Source organism: Phyllostomus discolor, chromosome 4 (assembly GCF_004126475.2).
Source record: "Phyllostomus discolor isolate MPI-MPIP mPhyDis1 chromosome 4, mPhyDis1.pri.v3, whole genome shotgun sequence".
Classification (NCBI taxonomy): Eukaryota; Metazoa; Chordata; class Mammalia; order Chiroptera; family Phyllostomidae; genus Phyllostomus; species Phyllostomus discolor.
The window spans coordinates 182,147,510-182,162,689 of record NC_040906.2 but is presented as its reverse complement, the minus strand read 5'-3'; the positions used below and the strand labels follow the sequence as shown (position 1 = coordinate 182,162,689).

General features: G+C 33.7%; 1 protein-coding gene across 4 annotated transcripts in view; it reads right to left on the bottom strand.

Annotated features, from left to right (window-relative positions):
- LAMA2 (laminin subunit alpha 2) overlaps positions 1–15,180 on the bottom strand; it is a 516,934-nt gene that overhangs the window by 280,993 nt on the left and 220,761 nt on the right. For all 4 annotated transcript variants that reach the window (XM_036024687.1, XM_036024688.1, XM_028508983.2 and 1 more), the window contains exons 9-10: positions 14,085–14,184; positions 9,881–10,041 (exon numbers count right to left, since the gene is read on the bottom strand). In XM_036024687.1, the coding sequence (XP_035880580.1) occupies positions 9,881–10,041; positions 14,085–14,184 (261 nt within the window). The remainder of the gene's footprint in view (positions 1–9,880; positions 10,042–14,084; positions 14,185–15,180) is intronic.

Below are 15,180 nucleotides of genomic sequence, written 5' to 3'. Positions count from 1 at the left end.
CCTGTATCCAAGAGAATAGCTTATTTGAAATCAACTTTTTGACCCTTAGTTTCTGTGACCCACTTACAACCTCAACCACCTCTATATTGCTGGGGCCTAAACAGAGAGCTGTCTCTAGATCTGCCTCACGTGTCAAACTTTAGCATGTTGATATGTACACAAACTCAATTATTGCCACTGAAATTCTTGCAAGCTTTCATTTCTAAGGCAGATTTCAGATATTTTGAGATCATGGATGTCAGCGAAACTAATCAAACTAATTTCAGACCTATGGTGACAAATAAATCCCCAAAGCCCTGAGGTTGAAAGCATCCTCAGAGGAGTACACGGGCAGGAAAGATGAAACATTTATAATTATAATTTAGCTTATCCCACTGAGGACACAGTACAGCTGTTCTGTACACTGTGTTCTTACGTTTTTGGTCTAATCTACCTTTCATTTACTCTAATTTGAAAGCTTGTAATATCACCTTTCTGAGATTCAGACTGAATTCAACAAGAGATTTGGAGACAGGAGTTACATTTTTCTTAGCTCCATTTTACACTGGAAATATGAGCTTGAAAAAATTATAATTAAATAATTGCAATATTTGATTTTATCTAATGACCTAAAACAACAAATCAGGGTGGGAATTCCAGGAACTACAAAGAATGGTGGGTCAAGGTCTCTGTATTTAAAAGCCAACATCTAGAGTTTGGTAAAAAGGTAATTTTAATCAACTATAATGCATGGTGGACCACGATAAGTGCATCTCAGAAATAAACTAAATTAGGAAAACACAGAAGCGAAGGGGCTAAAATGCCTGCTATGAAGGTTTGAAAAGGCTTTATGACAGTAGCAGAATTTGACCAAAACCTTGAAGCATGGTTAAAAAATTCAGTCTGTTGCAGGAGATAGAATGAGAAAGCCATGTTATCAAAGATATTGGGAACAGGAAATAATCCAAAGAATAGAAGGTTCATTCATTATGTACTCTGTTGAAACACATGTATTCAATATTCCCTATATGCCAGGAACTTCACTTGGTTCTTGGGTTCCAGGGTTCCTGACCTCACATGGTGAACATTTAAGGCTATCTTAAGAGATTTGTACAGTTTCCCTTAGGAACTGGTAAGTCTTTAAAGGTTATTCAGCAGGAGATAAATCAACAGAACTATACTTGGCATACTTAAACTGGTAGTAGCAGGCAAATGTCTATGAAACGTGAGACGCCGGAACACAGAAAACTTTCATTAGCATATTGGCTCAGTAAGAATTAGTTCAGCAGGCTTGAGCTGCTCAAATCCTGCACGATCCAAATTGAAAGTCTGTCCCTTGACCAGCTCATGGGAGGTAACCTATAAGCCCTTAGAATTTCCCGCCTGATAGGGCTGTCTTTGTACACCAGGCAGGGGGTCACACCAGGTATTTTATGCAAACATGTAATTTATGGTGGATGCCTGGTTTTTCAACTGAGGCCTTGGCCACATTGTATCAGTTTGACCTTTGGGGGTTTTGGAGACTGAAGAGTTAAAGTCAATCATGTAAGTGTTCCCTATCTACCTGACTGACCCCCAGTAAAAGTCTGGGCACCACAACTTGGACAAGTTTCCCTGCTTGGCAATACTTTACATGTGTAATCACACATTGCTACTGGAAGAATTAAACATTCTCTGTACTGTTCTAGCATTTGTACTTAGTCCTGGACTCTTCCCTATACACATTTTGTGTTTGATGACTTTAATCTGTATCCTTATATTCAATAAAGTAAAACCATGTGTACGACAGTTATTCAGTGTACTGTGAGTCTTTCTAGTGAATCACTGAAATTGAGTGTGGTCTTGGGGACCCCAACACACCATGGTAAAGATAATAGGACGTCTGTACTTATAAAAAACAAGTTACCAACTGGTAGTTTTGTGACATTCTTTGAGTCAATATGTTTTAGATCCTGTTACAAGTTCTCAAGCTAATCCTCTTCTACTTCCCCACACCCAATTCACTCACTGCACCCTTCATCAAAAGTAATTATCAACTCAAGATTTGAATAGACCTCACATACAATTGCAAAGCAAGTCAGCTTAAAGCCACAACCTTAAGTTACCAGATTCCTAGTTTTTTAATCCTGAGTTTGTACTATACTTTTTCTTTAGTGAGTGTGAGTACCAGCTCCTAATCATTCCATTGAAAAGTGCTTGGTCCTAATTTTTCTCAGGCTTTATTACAGACAAATATTAAACCAAAACTAAATAGTAAACATGGTGGACGTAGTGCCTATTTACATATCTGTTTTTATGACCTACTTGAAGTACTTTTGAAGCTGGTAGGAAAATGAAAATCAAGGAGAAAATCTGTTTAGCTCACTTAGATCTCTGCTTCTGGGCATGTCTCAACATGTATAGAATTAATTAGTGATATCAAGTTTTACTTTCTATTTCCTTTCCCAACCTCCCTTGAGGAGATAAATATGTAAACAATTTATGACTTTAGAACTGTATTTCCAAAGTTTCCTTTGAAAACAATAGTTTTAAAACAATGATTACTAGAGAACATCAAAGTTTGATAATGTGATTTAGATGTCTTACAGTGGCACAATTCAAACACAGAAGCATAGTAGTCAGGATTTTTAATTGTACATTCATAGAAACAAAGTCCCCACCTTCTAGTAGTTTGTTAATATGCATGACCTTGGCAGCTTGGGTCTCAATTCTTTTTTCATGTTCCTAGGCGGATCACTGCTGTTTCAGAACTTCTCTGTGACACAGCAGCAACTGTCACCCGTGAAGCCTTCCCTGATGGTATTCCCGATTCATTCTTGGGAGACTTGATATGACTGGTTCAGGACTTAAATTTTCCAGAATGAACCTTCAACTTTATGGGCAGGTTTTTATGAGAAATTTCCTTTGATACCAATAGGGACAAAATTTGTGATTTAGAAACATATTCAATATACTCAGCTGAGTATCTAACTAGATATGTTGTGGACTACCCTACAAAAAATTTATAAGAAATGCCCTTTCTTTCCTTTCTTACTCTTTCCCCCTAAAAGCAAAGTTGAATTAGGAAAACCTTAGTAGGTTTTTTCTTCTTGAGGTTAGCTACTGTTGGGTTGACATCAACTTTCTCTTTACTATAGTTCCCTCAGGATAGCTTCTCTCTAGAGAAATAGTCACAATAGTTTCCCTTTATTATTTCTCACCAAGCCGCATTCTTATCAATTAGGTACAACTTCAGCAGAACATATTTAACTGTGATTGTTAGTCAAGTGGGAATTATATTGACAAAGTTACCAGAAATACCTCTAGTGACATTTAAGTTAATTTTGTGATAATTGCTTCAGGAATTTTGCAGTTATACTTGTTTTTAGAGGGTGTGTTTGTAGTCACTTACATATTTTCCTCTGTGGTGGCCTCATTCTAATGCATCCTAGCATTAAACAACGTTAAAAGAAGGATAATTAGCTAATTAGCGGTATTTGTTGAGTGCTTATTTTTTAAATCCTGTTCCAAATTTAAAAAATAAAAGTTGCTGGGTGGCAAAGAGAAAGATAGAATGAAGTAAATTAAAATTAGTTCTCACTTTTCAAAAGCTCAACTTTCAGTATTACAAATTGATTAACATAATATTTTGAAGTGTAGCTGTTGCAAGAGACAAATTCCCACATATACTTTTTATGCTAAAAAATTTACATCTGTAACTTAAATTTGGGATAAAATATATAAACTGAATTCCTTCTATAGAAATGCCCGGTGTCCAAGTCTAACAAGATAATGAGGTGATCATTCCAGTGCATAAATAGAAAAGAAGAGGGAGATCAGAACACCCATAAAACTGTTAGCACACACCATGAAAATCCTATTGGGGGAAGAGAATGTGAACTTATTTCTATTATAAAGTGCAATATTAACAGACAAAAAAGTAAAAATAATACAGAAGACATTTATGACATACTTTATGCTTATACAAGGCTTCCATGCTGCAACTACACCTAGAGTTAAGCAGCTAAATTTTAATGTCATTATCTTCCAGATTACAAAACAGGAATCAGACAGTTTAAAAGACTGTCAAACTTTCACGATTGTTTAGTTCTCTTTATTCCTCCTTTTTTATGTCTGAGCCACTGGGTTATCTTTTTATAACTCAATGATGAAGATGATATATAGGATCCATAGCATCACAGAGATGAGACAGGTAATAAACAGGATTGCAAATTTTGAAAAGATCATAAAGGAAATGAAAAAGATGTTTCAGGTGATTATGGCAGAAGAATGATTTGTACTGGGGGATCAGGGGCAGCTTTGCTGAGAAAGAGGAGCTGAGCATTGAAACAGGTAAGGTTTCCCCAGCAGCTTCAACAGAATCTGTAACATTCCAAATTTAGAAAGAGTTTGGTGATTCGAGAAATGTAAGGCTGGAAAACAGTGACCAAAGCTCAAGAACATTCTGGAGAGTTAAGCCAAAGTCAGATCTGTAATCTTGTAAGTCAATAAGGACTTATGAAAAGGGCAATAAAAAAACCTAAAGCAAAGCAAGATAAAAATACAGACTTTGATTTCTAGTCTTTCATGTCATTATTCATCTCCCTATTTTAAGACTTTCATAAAAGTAGAAGCACATGTTCCTGCCTAGATCAAGGTCAATCTATATTATTTTTTCAGAGCCTGCAATCCAACTAACCTTTAATGGATAACATGACACCAAACTTCAAAAGAGCCAGTTTCTAGCATGTGGTACTTAAAATAAATATCAAGAGTCAGAATAGCATTTACATTCAATTGACTTGTTATATATCTGAGATTGGCTTCTCTCTTACAAATTCACAAAAAGCTATAGATATCTAAAAAATTTTAATAATGCACAAAATTAGTAAATATTATTGTGTCTTGAGCTAGCATTGTTTTCATATTTTTAAATATAATTAGGATAATGTTCATTAATATAATTGTTTAAACAAGGATATAACAGAAAATCTTATGTGTAAAGGTGATACTAGTTAATATTATATTAAGAATTTCATATACCTCTTTTTAAATAAAGAAATCTTTGTTTCTTTTAATTATAGAAAATTTAAATTAGGAATTATTTTTAAAGCACCAAAAATAAGGTTAAAATATTATCATTTTTTTCTGTGAGCTTCAGATATACTTTTAAAGAAATATTATTTAGATATATTTGAATCTCCCTTCCCTTGCACCCTATTCCCTTCCCTAGTTCTCTAGAGTTAACTACTCTTCTGAAATTAATACATATATCAGTGTATTTAACATTTTTAAATTTATATGTGTGTCCACACAATACAGACTTGTTTTATGTTTTGCACTACATAAATGATAACATAATGACTTTTGTTCTTTTTTTAAGTTTCTGAAATTTATCAATGCTTGCACATGTGGATCCTATTTCACTCCCTTGAAGTATTTCTTATATCAGTTTATATAAACATACTATACTTTATTTTTCTTATTGATCTGTGAATATTTAGATTTTTTCCTAATATTCATTATAACAAGTTGTCCTATATTAAACACCTATTATATGCTTCTTGCTACATATTATATGAGATTCTTTATGGAGATTATCTAGATGTGAATTTGCAGGCTGACAGGGTTTCAGTATTTTAATAATATTAGATAATGCCCATTGTCCTCCTTAGATTGTAGTACTAGTTCATGCTAATAACAACAGTGGCAGGCATTTCTGCTTTCTGAGATTTTCATCAGCGCTTGGTGTTAACTATCTCCCAAAGTTTGGTCTTTGATAATCTTTTAAACATTTATCTCCATTTAAAAATACTTATTACTAGGCATCATATAGCTTTGTGCTATTCCAAATATTTATATTACATTTACTAATTGGTTATCACGAGTGTGTAGAAATGCTATTGCATTTTATAGATTGATTCCCATATTCTGCAATCCATTAGCACTATCTTCTGGGTTCGATATTTTCTTTTGTGAGTATATAAATCACTAAGCATTTTTTCAATGAAGTTAGACTGTGAATGGTAAATATTAACAATGATCTGATATTTGTCTGTAGCTTTAAAACTTTTTTTCTATCTTGACAGGTGGTCAGGTTTTCTACTATGAGCTCCTGTGGGGGATTTCTTTGTTCTCTTCTACACACTGAGGGTGTATAATTCTTACTTTTTTTTAACCCTTGCCTGAGGGTATGTTCATTGATTTTAGAGAGAGAGGAAGGGAGTGAGAGAGGGAGAGAAAGAAACATCTACATGAGAGAGACACATCCATCGGTTGCCTCCCCTATGCACCTTGCCCCCACCAGGGATCACACCTGCAAACTAGGAATGAGCCCTGACCAGGACACCCTGCAAACCATTGGTGCATGGAATGATGCTCCAACGAACTAAGCCACCCATCCAGGGATTCTTTAATTCTTAATTTTTTTTCTCCTTCATTAGTCCTTGAATATTATTTCTACTCAGTTTTATCTAGTCTCGTCTGCAGCAACTTCTGATAAACTTACGTTGAATTTTATCATTCTATCAATCAGCCATGCCACTTAGCATCTCATAGTTTTATTTCTTTATCCCCTACATCAATTCACAGTTAATTTCCTCATAATCTGTATTTCTGATTTCCTATCCAGCAGTTTCTAATCTCTTGTTCAACTATTTATTGAATTTTAAATTTCAATGACTGTGTATATTTTTTATTTCTAGAAGTAAATTTTACTGATTTCCAGGTCCAGAAATTATTATTTTATTTTAATATAGTGTCTTATGTTGTATCATTTTCCCTATTATTTATTTTTTATTATCTTATTTTCTAAGCATATTTTTATGATTATACATTTTTACATACTTTTATTTCTAGAATTTCTATAATTACACATTTTTATGTCTATATAATTTCTCAGTTGAGGCTATACTTTCCTTCCTGTGGGCATACAATTTGCCTGGCCTGTTAAGAATTCTAGCACATAAGAAGAGAATAAAACTGACCCCATTCCCATGTGGCACAGAGGTTGAGGGCTTTGATTCCTCATAGTGTGCTAATTTTTCCCCACCAAGAGGTCCAAGGGAAAGAGAAAATTTTCTAGCTGCCACTCCTGGCCTGCAGGTGAATTTTGTAAAGCCTGTTCCACTATTTCACTGTCAAGGGACATTTCTATAGACCAAGCTTAAGTGAATTCAGTTCCAATTACCTTTTGTGAGGCCGAGTTTCAAGTCCCAGAAAGGCCACTAATACTCCCAGCTTCAACCCCCATGTTAGTGCGAAAGCCGCCCCACCCACCAGCCCTATGACCTTGGCTGCTCAGTTTTATTGAGCTTATGCTTAACTTAGTTTTCCCTTTTTCATCTGACATCTAAGAACTTTTATTTCCTTCATGCATCTACATGATTACAAATTTATTTGTTCTGTTTTACCCAGAATACTGCATTTGAAATGGCAGAAATGAAAAAAGTGGTGCTCACTTTTCTAAGTATGGTTTTTTACCAAAACTCTAGCCATTTAAAACTTACGATAAAAAGAAGTTTAGGCCTGAAGTTTTTTAAAATGTCTACATACTCAGGAGATAATTTCTTTATAATGAGAAATATGAAAATCTACTTTATATTATAGTGTGAGGGAACAAATGTGCAAGATGAACACATAGGTATCATTTTCTTTGAATTTAAGTTTCAAGCATCTTAGCTTCTCAATGAGGTTCTACTTATTAAATAGCATTTTGGTTTATGTTGTTTTTTATAATCATTTGACACCTATGTCTAATCATGTTTTTGTGAAACAGAAGGAAATACCACATTTAGCTCTACGTTAGTAAATGTCGTTTCAGTATTTCAATTGTATGCATTCTTTGTTGAAACACTGGGTATTTATTATTCTCATAAACAAGAGGCTATAGGCACTTAATCTAATAAATTATACATACAAACATTGTGATATAATTCTTCTTTGCTATATGCATATAATTTTGGGGTTTTAAGATTATGTAGGTATTTAATGAACCTGTTTTTTTTCCTGTAAGTTTTGATCCTAAAAAACTAGTTAATAAGAGTTTATAGTCATCTATTTAAAATATCATACAGTTGAAGGGCATCTACTTAATGATACTAGTTACTTCATTTTTCTTCTCTTTTATGACTTCCTAATTGCTGTTTATTATTGTGCTTTAATTATCTGTGTAGAGCATCAAGTGTCTTAGTAGGAGGCATTTTTCCAATTAGGACTGTAATCACTCTCAGTACAACACTGAGGTGGGCGGAGAGCAGGTGGTGTTTTCCTGGGAGCTCTGCTAACGGCCACAGTTCTCTTGCTCTAACCTTTCCCACTATAGTTACCAAAGACAATGAACAAAACGAGGCCTCCCTCCCTCACTTAAGTTCCTCTTTCCTTCCCAATACAGGCATCCCACTGAATGCACGGTAGGTGTATAAAAAATGTTCCCTTTCTTTTTTTTTGCAGTTTAGTTTCCTATATTCTAGGAATTGAGGAAGTTTCTCTTCCCTTTTAAGCTCAGCTTGACCTGTCCTTTATTTGAGTAAGTGATAAAGAATCAAGATTTCTGTGCAGTATAGAAAAGGAATAAAGGATATAGGATATGTTTGTATAAATATAATGGAAAATTTACTAAGAGCCTAGAGGATTCCCCCAAAAGACTTGATGGATGAAGATGGGAGGTGCCCTTAACAAGCCATCACCAACAGACCACTACACCATCTGGATCTACTAGAGCAATTCTTACATTGCAGATAATATTTGAATGAAATGTATGGCTTCTATAAAACTTACTATGTCACAATACATAACAATGTCTTCACATGAACTGTAGACTTTCTGCTGGTTTACTGTCTAAGATAATTACCTAAATTACCCCTGATAGATAACATATACCTACTATGTAACTATTATAATATTTAGCTTGATATTTTATACATTCTTGTCCCCAAAATATACATTTAACATTAATACTAGTATTTACTCCTTGTGTTATGGGTAGGTTTATATACTCATACATACATGCATAACTGCAAATGTATCATTTCTATTGCTTAGATAACACTAATGAAGTAACAAAGAAAGATATTAATTGGGTTCCATCTATGACTGAAAACAAAGAAAAAAGTAGAACAAAGGAAAAAGCAATATTTATTTTTATATCAGTATGGCATGCTAAGTTTTCAATGGATTTTTCATTCTCTCAGGTAATTCAGCTAACACTGTGTGATCCAAACATTTTGTTAGTGATTATTATAGCTAAAGGAAATCAGTTTTATCATAAGACTTACACATGCCTCTGTGTTTGTTTTGTGTGTATAAGCTGCAGGTGTAATTCATCCTTTGGTGTTAACGTGATGAGCTATTAGCTGAGGATGTGCAACAAATGAAGTTGCATTTCTGAAACTGCTCTTGGGAGGAAATATTGAGCCTTTAATCAATTCCACTAGGGCTTCTTACATTTTTGGTAATTAAATGAAAGAGTTTGAATATGGTATTTGCAGACCTATCTGGGATCAAACTTCAGAAGATTAAAAATCCAGAATGCAACCCTTGAAAGAATCATTTTTAGAATTCGGTACCAAGCTAGAATAGATTCGAGGGTACTATAGCTTTAAAGGGCTGCTATTTTTAGAGCTGCATAGTTTTAAATTGCACTAGATTGGTAGTGGGGAAAAGTGTTTTTGCCATAAAATGACATAATTCTTAAGGTAACTTGTCCTCTGTCTGTTGGTTTTTAGACCAATGGCCAGTATGTTGCTGCAGTGAACCTGGTAGGCTTCTAAACATACGTGTAAGAGTGCCACATACAGAACAGGAAGTAGATATACACTAGAGAAGTTGTAACAATTGCTTAATGCCAGCAGACAGACCAGAGAAGCCCAGGAAAACAACCTTCTGTTTTGACAGTGGGGCGTTACCGGAATAAACAGTGTACCTTGCAGTTACAGGGTCCAAAACAAGGGTCCTCGTTTGCACTTCCTTCACCACTGCAGTTACAGGGTTTGCAGTCTGGGTAGCCAGTGTAGCCCCGGGCACACCGATCACAGTTGATGCCTCCAAAGCCAGGTTTGCAATGACAGGACCCAGGGCCCAGACCTAAGAGAAGATGAGCCACATATCAACATTTTTCAGGTAAATATATAATATAGCCCCTAAGGTTTTAATTATGGTAGCCTTTAAAATCCTATTTTCACACAAAAATTACATTCGTGGGGTAAATCAAAAAAGAACAGTTGAAACCAAAGAATATAAGGTTTAATTAAGTTGCCTATGACTTGCATACATAGCATTTTCTAAGTATTTTTTAAAATACTGAGAATTATTAGTATTTTTTAGAGACTGAGGAAGGAAGGGAGAAAGAGAAGGAGAGAAACATTGTGAGAGAGAAACTGATCAGTTGCCTCTGTACATGCCCCAGTGGGGACTGAATCACCCGGAGAATTGAACTGGGGACCCCTCGCTTTGTGAGATGATGTCCAACCAACTGATGTCCAGTGTGGCTACACTGGCCAGGGCCTAAGAATTTTTGTAAAAGATGAAATTGCATAGAATTTACCAAAATTAAGGCTAGAGAAAACCCACAGCAATGATCAGGGAAAAATTTCCGTAAGTCTTTGACAGGTGACACTGGATTAAGACTATGTAATTTGTGTGTACCTGTTGGCTCACAAGTCCCCTCAGAAAAACAGAAAAGGCTTTGGGTGTAAAATTATACTACTTAAAACAAAAGTTTAGCAACAACAATATAAGTACAACATCACTCAATGCCACTAACAAAAGACTAAGTGTATTCATGGGAGTATATATTTGGGGGATAAAAAATAAAAGAGGGAAACGTGAGCAGTTTAAGTTTATTTTTTTTAAATTGGAGAAATGCAAAACAGTTTTCTTCATGTCTTTAATCAGAAAAATAGAAAAAATATATGCATGGATTAATGGATATGTTATAGATCTTCAAAATATGGAAAAATAAAGGAGCGAATCAGTAAACTGTAGTCTACTCAAGAAATAAAAGGAAGAGAAATGGAAACATTATGGTGACAAAACTAAACACAGAATGAGTGTCAGACACACATACTAGCTGTATAGAAGTAAGTTAAACAATATCACTGTTTCTATTAAAAACATGGGCATGTATTGTTCACAAAGGGTGCACAAAACAATGAGAACTATGAAAAATGAAAAATGAATATACATTAGGAAAGCACATAGAAAAGCAAAAATTGTTGTAGTAATATTAAGGTACAAAGTAACATTCAATTAGAATAGATTCAATAGGATAAACTCCCATTTTACATTGATAAAACCCCAATAAAAACATAATTTAAGTTTTTATACTTATGCTCCAAGTAAGCACTAATTACAAGTACAAAAATGTATAAATGACAAAAGATATTTGAAATCAAAGAAAAACTGTCCAAATTCAGTGTCTGAGATGACATTACCATTTAAAATATTTATAAGTAAATATAAATAAATTAGAAGATATAATAATTTGAATTATATAATAACATTTAATTAAATAGTATATGGTATACAACTATTTACTGTATCTTATTCATGACTAATCCACAAAAATGTTCACTTTCACAAGCAGAAATTATCTAAGGTTTGTTTTTTTAATATTTTATTTATTTATTTTTAGAGAGACAGGAAGCAAAGGAGAGGAGGAGAGAAACATCAATGTGTGGTTGCCTTTCCCAGTCCCCACTGGGGACCTGGCCTGCAACCCAGGCATATGCCCTGGCTGGGAATTGAACCAGCAACTCTTTGGTTCACAAGCTGGCTCTCAATCCACTGAGCCACACCAGCCAAGGCTAAGATTTGTTTTCTTAAATGACCTCTAGATTTGTACCAAATGCTAGAAAAATTAGTGTTAAATTAATTATGAATATCAAAGGTGATGAGAGACTTTTATATAAAATTAAACCCATCTAAAAATTAGTAAATAAATATTTCTCCTTAGTAAATTTGAGTTAAAGAGAAAAATTAAGATTTCAATTCCATATTAAATAGTTCTCTAAATAGAGAATAACACCAATGAAAAATAACACCAGTGGAAAGTATATGATGGGCCTTTTTCTTAGATTAAGTGGTAAGACCTCAAGAAATGGTGTCTATGGAATTCTACTCAGTCATTAAAAAAAAACAAGATTTTACCCTTTGCAACAGTATGGTTGGACCTGGAGAACATTATGCTAAGTGAAATAAGCCAGTCAGAGAAAGACAATAGCATATGATTTCACTTATATGTGGAGTTGAATGAATAAACTGAACTGACAAGCAAAACTGAGACAGACTCATAGATGGAGGGCAAATGACAGCTAGTGGGGGAAGGTGGCAGGAAGAGATTGAACCAAAAGGGAAAAGGAGTCTTGGACATGGACAATAGTGTGGTGATTGCTGGGGACAGGGGTCATAAGGGGACTAAATGGTAATGGAAAAATATAATAAAAGAATATGTTACTAATAAAAAAAGAGATGGTACCTAATTTTAATAAATCATGAAAAAGAGATTTAAGCCTTGTTTTTAATACAATAAAGATACCATAGAAGAAATACAGAATAAGAATATATGAATGGTGGAGGTAATGAAAGCTGTGGTGTGAATGACACATTTCTTTGTCTTTAAAGATGAAGGCAATATTTAACAGTGAGTAAAAATACCGTTAAGAATATTATTCAGATATTGTTGGGAAGATAAGTTCTTCCAAAAGAACTTAATAGGAGAAAAGGCCCAATGTGATTGTATTTGGAAATGAGACTGGGAATGAACAGGTTTGAGAGGGCACTATCACTATTTACTTTATTCCTTTCCTATTGTTAAAATTTTACTTTATTACTATTGTTTTATAATAATCAAAAATATTTTATGCAAAAATCTTTACTAAAGTTTCATTAAAATGAACAAAGATTGGATATAAACTTAATATCTATATAAAATTGAGTGTGTAAAGAATTTATGGTACACCCATACAATTGTGTATTACTCAGGTGCTAAAACTAAATTTCATAGAAACTTTTAATACATATCGGGAAAAGCTCATCAGGTAAAGTTAACACACACAAAAAATGTTAATAGCAGTGTCTGTGCTGAATTACCACTGCATTCATTACATATTTGTTTTTCTACTGTTTAATTTTTTATAACTTTTAAAACAATAATACACATTTTTAAAGTCAAGAGTAGAAAGTGGTATTACTGAAAATAATGTAATTTCATTAAAGCTATAAAATTATAGGGTGCCATAAAATGAAAAATGACCTTAATAATTCACCATTTGAATATTAAAATAATCTTAAAACTATATGGCTTAAATTGATAATCCTACCGTTTTGTGGACAAAGCAGGGAAGCTGAACTGTGCCAAGGAAACATTGCCAGCTTTTACCTTGCAAGTCTTTGTGGGAAAAACCTAAACTGTAGCCATGATCTATTTTGGTGTTTCCAAAGGGAAGAATCCACTCTTAAAAATGCAAAGAAACTGTTCCAGATATATTCTATGAGTTTTCTACTTAAGCTTGGTCAGCAACTCTCCTGTAGCTCCTGAACATTCTAACACCAAGGACTCATTCTAGCACTTGATTCCTGAGTGTTGGAGTTCAGCATGAATTTCCATCCTCAAAGAAAGTATTTGGCATGAATTAGTGTCAGCCTCTTTCTCTTCATAAAACCATGACCAATACCTTTAAGTACACTTCTTCATGTACACTTCTTGTTTTCCATAGTATCTCCTCTAAGCTCTCTTCCCATTACAGCATACACATCTCTCAATGAACCCTGCCCTTTGATAGTAGAAATGATTGAAGGTACAAAACAATCCAATAAACAATAAGATGCAAAATATGACATATATCACTGATTTTTTATGAACAGATGATGCATTTGCATAGATATGTAAATATGTATATACATATGTAATGTAAAACAAATTAACTCTTGCTTTGAAAGCATTAAAAGTAAACATACACTTAATCATTGAGATGAATAAAAAGTTGGTCCTTGGAAGGAAGTTCGAGAGGTTCAAGAATAACTTTATTACATGAATGAAATTTACTGTAAAGTATTCTCTTAAACATTCCTCTTTGGCTTTTAGTTGTCATTTCATCAGAACAATGGCTCGTCACCATGGCTCTCACCTGGCCGAGCGTGTTTCTCATCCTTGATGCAGACTTCACTTACGGAACCAACTGGACCACAGTGGCATGGCTGGCACGGCCGAGGATTATTTGGGGATACCTAACAAAAATATTAAAATGCCTTTAGTCAAGTATAAAAAAAGACCAATATTTTTAAATTCAGCAAACTTTTAAGGGCAAATTAACTGTAATAATGGTTGGTAATAAATTATATATAGAAAATGACAAGAATTTACCTTCAGTATATGTTTGCAATTTCTTTTTTTTTAAGATTATATTTATTTATTTTTAGAGAGGGAAGGGAAAGAGAAAGAGAGAGAGAGAGAAACATTAATGTGCATTGCTGAGGGCCGTGGCCTGCAACCCAGGTATGTGCCCTGACTGAGAATTGAACCTGCGATGCTTTGGCTCGCAGCCCGCACTCAATCCACTGAGCTACACCAGCCAGGGCTTGCAATTTCTAAAATACATTTATTTTAAATGAATAAACACAAGTAAAGAGAATAGTACAATAAACTCATATATATTTGTTACCTAGATTTAACAATTATCAAGGTTAATTATTCAACAATTACCAAGACTTTGCTGTGTAAGTTACATCAAATCTCATCCTTTGCTAAAGTTATTAAAAAACATCCCAAAGAAAGTGTATTTTAATCCCTATACATTTCAGTATGCATTTCTTTCATTTATAATGACAGTATCATTATCACAGCAAAAATAATATGTGCTTGATATTCTCTAATATAATTCCCTAATAAAATCTTCCTGATTGTTTTTTAATTACAATATGGTTCAAAATTAGTAAATTTTACCCAAATTTATTTTTAACAATTTATTCACAACATTGTATAATTAATTTTAAAATTTTCATATTTTGTTTAAAATATTAAATATGTAAATTACCATATTTTGCCATGTACGGTGAACACCCACATTTTTGGCCCAAACTTTTGGGGGGAAAATCTTTTGTTTTAACTTTTATTTCTATTTTATATTTATTTATACTTAGATACTTTTTTTGTGTGTGTTATAAAGGAATTTTAGCATTTTTTAACATCAGGTATCATTATTGCTTTCTAGATTTACACTTTTA